General features: G+C 46.2%; 1 protein-coding gene across 1 annotated transcript in view; it reads right to left on the bottom strand.

The window, feature by feature from the left end:
- The window catches only part of LOC109885032 (neuropilin-2), a 331,344-nt gene that overhangs the window by 175,305 nt on the left and 151,039 nt on the right, over positions 1-5,000 (bottom strand). The window contains 1 exon segment of the mRNA XM_031801847.1: positions 1,436-1,611. Within this exon segment, the coding sequence (XP_031657707.1) occupies positions 1,436-1,611 (176 nt within the window).

Raw genomic sequence — 5,000 nt, 5'->3', positions numbered from 1 at the left:
AAGGTCTACTACACCTGTTGTATTCAGCATTTCACTGTGAGGTCTACCTACACCTGTTGTATTCGGCATTTCACTGTGAGGTCTACTACACCTGTTGTATTCAGCATTTCACTGTAAGGTCTACTACACCTGTTGTATTCAGCATTTCACTCTAAGGTCTACTACACCTGTTGTATTCAGCATTTCACTGTAAGGTCTACTACACCTGTTGTATTCAGCATTTCACTGTGAGGTCTACTACACCTGTTGTATTCAGCATTTCACTCTAAGGTCTACTACACCTGTTGTATTCAGCATTTCACTGTAAGGTCTACTACACCTGTTGTATTCAGCATTTCACTGTAAGGTCTACTACACCTGTTGTATTCGGCATTTCACTGTGAGGTCTACTACACCTGTTGTATTCAGCATTTCACTGTGAGGTCTACTACACCTGTTGTATTCAGCATTTCACTGTAAGGTCTACTACACCTGTTGTATTCAGCATTTCACTGTGAGGTCTACTACACCTGTTGTATTCAGCATTTCACTGTAAGGTCTACTACACCTGTTGTATTCAGCATTTCACTGTAAGGTCTACTACACCTGTTGTATTCAGCATTTCACTGTAAGGTCTACTACACCTGTTGTATTCAGCATTTCACTGTAAGGTCTACTACACCTGTTGTATTCAGCATTTCACTGTGAGGTCTACTACACCTGTTGTATTCAGCATTTCACTGTGAGGTCTACTACACCTGTTATATTCAGCATTTCACTGTGAGGGCTACTACACCTGTTGTATTCAGCATTTCACTGTGAGGGCTACTACACCTGTTGTATTCAGCATTTCACTGTAAGGTCTACTACACCTGTTGTATTCAGGATGTCACTGTGAGGTCTACTACACCTGTTGTATTCAGCATTTCACTGTGAGGTCTACTACACCTGTTGTATTCAGCATTTCCCTGTAAGGTCTACTACACCTGTTGTATTCAGCATTTCACTGTGAGGTCTACTACACCTGTTGTATTCAGCATTTCACTGTAAGGTCTACTTCACCTGTTGTATTCAGCATTTCACTGTGAGGTCTACTACACCTGTTATATTCAGCATTTCACTGTGAGGGCTACTACACCTGTTGTATTCAGCATTTCACTGTAAGGTCTACTTCACCTGTTGTATTCAGCATTTCACTGTAAGGTCTACTTCACCTGTTGTATTCAGCATTTCACTGTGAGGTCTACTACACCTGTTATATTCAGCATTTCACTGTGAGGGCTACTACACCTGTTGTATTCAGCATTTCACTGTGAGGGCTACTACACCTGTTGTATTCAGCATTTCACTGTGAGGTCCCTGTTGAGCTAAAAACCTGCAGAAGAAGAATTATTTCTGAAATGTTTTTTTTAGACACAAACAGTGTTTCTTGGTGTGAAAAGGTCACGTTGTTTACCTGCAGCCACTCCTCCCCGGCCAGAGGCTGTGTTGGGCTGGGGAACCATCCTGACCTGCTGGCTACCAGCCTGGCCGTCCCCATGGAGCCGTGGATATCCCTCATGGATGACGCTGTGATCTGGGAGTCGGGCAGCAGGCCGGACAGCATCCCCTGCATCTCAGAACATGGAGCGTCTGGAAGGGAGAATTGTATTTATTCATTTAAAATATATTCAGGGTCAGTTTCCCACACACACAGATTAAGTTTAGAGAGAATATCCAATGTGTTAGTCCAGACTCAATCTTGCCCAGAAACCGGCACATAGAGTACAGTAATGCATAATGTAACACACGACTGAGAATAAAACAAGATAAAAAACACAAAGTCAGACAACTTAGTTGATATTATATGGGCCCAGCTAGGGCAGTATATTTTGTACTTGGTGGGTAACGGGGGTAGGGAGGGGAGGGAAACGAGGAATGGGGGGGAGAGAGAAAGACGAGAGAGAGTGCAGATTGAGCATTGAAGAAGATTGACAAGGACATTTCAAGGCAAAGTGAAATCAATGTTTCATGTAGTTATGTCTCAGCAGTCGACTACAACAGTAAATAATGAAAGACAAGCCACTCTTTGGTCTCAAATGGTACCCTCTGCCCTGTATAGTGCACTTCTTTCCACCAGGGCTCAATAGGGCTGCGGTCAGAATTAGTGCCCTAAAAAGGCACGTCCAAGTGACTTTATTACTATATTCTGTAGGGATCTTTAAGAGAAGTTAGTGGGAGATAGTTTGACTGCAGGATACTAGCTAGGTAGAGAACAGACCAGATGAACAGAAACAGTGGGAGATGGAAGGAAAAGAGATTTGCCCTTTACCTAAAAGAGAGTGAGAGAGCAGATCAGATCCCACACACTCCCACAGTGCTCTGTACTACTGCTGGGTGAACAAAGAGCTTTTCCCTTCCTCGTAAAAGTGTGAAAATTAAAAAGAAATATGGAAAAGCTGGATATGCCAGACATGGAGGGATGAAGAAAGGAGAGAAAGATATAGAGGAGTCAGAGAGAGAAAGACAGACGGACAGACAGACAGAGAGAGAGAGAGAGAGAGAGAGAGAGAGAGAGAGAGAGAGAGAGAGAGAGAGAGAGAGAGAGAGAGAGAGAGAGAGAGAGAGAGAGAGAGAGAGAGAGAGAGAGAGAGAGAGAGAGAGAGAGAGAGAGAGAGAGAGAGAGAGAGAGAGAGACAGAGACAGAGAGAGAGAGAGAGAGAGACAGAGAGAGAGAGAGACAGAGAGAGACAGAGATAGAGAGAGAGAGAGAGACAGAGAGAGAGAGAGACAGAGAGAGACAGAGATAGAGAGACAGAGAGAGAGAGAGAGAGAGAGAGAGAGAGAGACCGAGAGACAGAGATAGAGAGCGAGAAACAGAGAGAGAGAGAGAGAGAGACCGAGAGAAAGATAGAGAGACAGAGATAGAGAGACAGAGAGAGAGAGAGACCGAGAGAGAGAGAGAGAGACAGAGAGAGAGAGACAGAGAGAGAGACAGAGAGAACCCATTGCCCTTTATGGTTGTGATGTCTGGAGTCCGCTCACTGACCAATAATTCACTAAATGGGACAAACAAGAAATTGAGACTCTGCAGAATTCTGCAAAAATATCCTCTGTGTAGAACGTAAAACACCAAATAATGCAGAGCAGAATTAGGCCGATATCAGCTAAGCATGCTGGTCCTGGGGCTCTGTTCACCAACACAAACACACCCCACAGAGCCCCAGGACAGCAACCCAATTAGACCCAACCAAATCATGACAAAACAAAAAGATAATTACTTGACACATTGGAAAGAATTAACAAAAAACTAGAATGCTATTCAAAGCAAATTAATTTGTATTTGTCACATACACAGCAGATGTGTAAACATTATTAAAGTGACAGTAACCCATTTATTAAAGTGATTTCAGGTCTGTATGTTGGCTGCAGCCTCTCAATGTTAGTGATGGCTGTTTAACAGTCTGATGGCCTTGAGATAGAAGCTGTTTTCAGTCTCTCGGTCCCAGCTTTGATGCACCTGCACTGACCTCACCTTCTGGATGATAGCGGGGTGAACAGGCAATGGCTCGGGTGGTTGTTGTCCTTGATGATCTTTATGGCCTTCCTGTAGCATCGGGTGGTGTAGGTGTCCTGGAGGGCAGGTAGTTTGCCCCCGGTGATTTGTTGTGCAGACCTCACTACCCTCTGGAGAGCCTTGCGGTTGTGGGCGGAGCAGTTGCCGTACCAGGCGGTGATACAGCCTGACAGGATGCGATTGTGCATCTCGATTGTGCATCTGTAAAAGTTGGTCAGGGTTTTGGGTGACAAGCCGAATTTCTTCAGCCTCCTGAGGTTGCTGCGCCTTCTTCATCACACTCCGTGGGCCCTCACCTCCTCCCTGTAGGCCGTCTCGTCATTGTTGGTAATCAGGCCCACTACTGTTGTGTCGTCTGCAAACTTGATGATTGAGTTGGAGGTGTGTGTGGCCACGCAGTCATGGGTGAACAGGGAGTACAGGAGAGGGCTCAGAACCGCACCCTTGTGGGGCCCCAGTGTTGAGGATCAGCGAAGTGGAGGTGTTGTTTCCTACCTTCACCACATGGGGGCGGCCCGTCAGGAAGTCCAGGACCCAATTACACAGGGCGGGGTCGAGACCCAGGGCCACCAATTTGATCAATGGCTTGGAGGGTACTACGGTGTTGAATGCTGAGCTCTACATAGGTATTCCTCTTGTCCAGATGGGACAGAGCAGTTGGGGCGGTATGCAAACTGAAGTGGGTCTAGGGTGGCCGGTAGGGTGGAGGTGATATGATCCACACTACTGTAGCAGACAGAGAGCAGGGTTAGGGGTTAGAGTTGGACCCGTTGGGGTGGTATGCAAACTGAAGTGGGTCTAGGGTGGCCGGTAGGGTGGAGGTGATATGGTCCTTGACTAGTCTCTCAAAGCACTTCATGATGACGGAAGTGAGTGCTACGGGGCGGTAGTCGTTTAGCTCAGTTAACTTTGTTTTCTTGGGAGCAGAAACAATGATGGTCCTCTTGAAGCATGCCAGCTGGTCATGTGGCTAGGGATTTATTTATTTTAATTTTACCTTTATTTAACCAGGCAAGTCAGTTAAGAACAAATTCTTATTTTCAATGACGGCCTGGGAACAGTGGGTTAACTGCCTGTTCAGGGGCAGAACGACAGATTTGTACTTTGTCAGCTCAGGGGTTTGAACTTGCAACCTCCGGTTACATAGTCCAACGCTCTAACCACTAGGCTACCCTGCCGCCTGGGCTGGCAGCCTTGCGAGGGTTAACATGTTTAAATGTTTTACTCACGTTGGCCACGGAGATGGGGGGGGGCAGTTCTTGTTAGCGGCCGTAAACGAGAGTACACAGTGGCAGAATACCTGACCACCGTGACTGACCCAAACTTAAGGAAAGCTTTGACTATGTACAGACTCAGTGAGCATAGCCTTGCTATTGAGAAAGGCCGCCATAGGCAGACATGGCTCTCAAGAGAAGACAGGCTATGTGCTCACTGCCCACAAAATGAGGTGGAAACTGAGCTGCAC

The sequence above is a fragment of the Oncorhynchus kisutch genome, linkage group LG2 (genome assembly GCF_002021735.2).
Source record: "Oncorhynchus kisutch isolate 150728-3 linkage group LG2, Okis_V2, whole genome shotgun sequence".
Lineage (NCBI taxonomy): Eukaryota > Metazoa > Chordata > Actinopteri > Salmoniformes > Salmonidae > Oncorhynchus > Oncorhynchus kisutch.
This window is presented reverse-complemented; position numbering and strand designations above follow the sequence as displayed.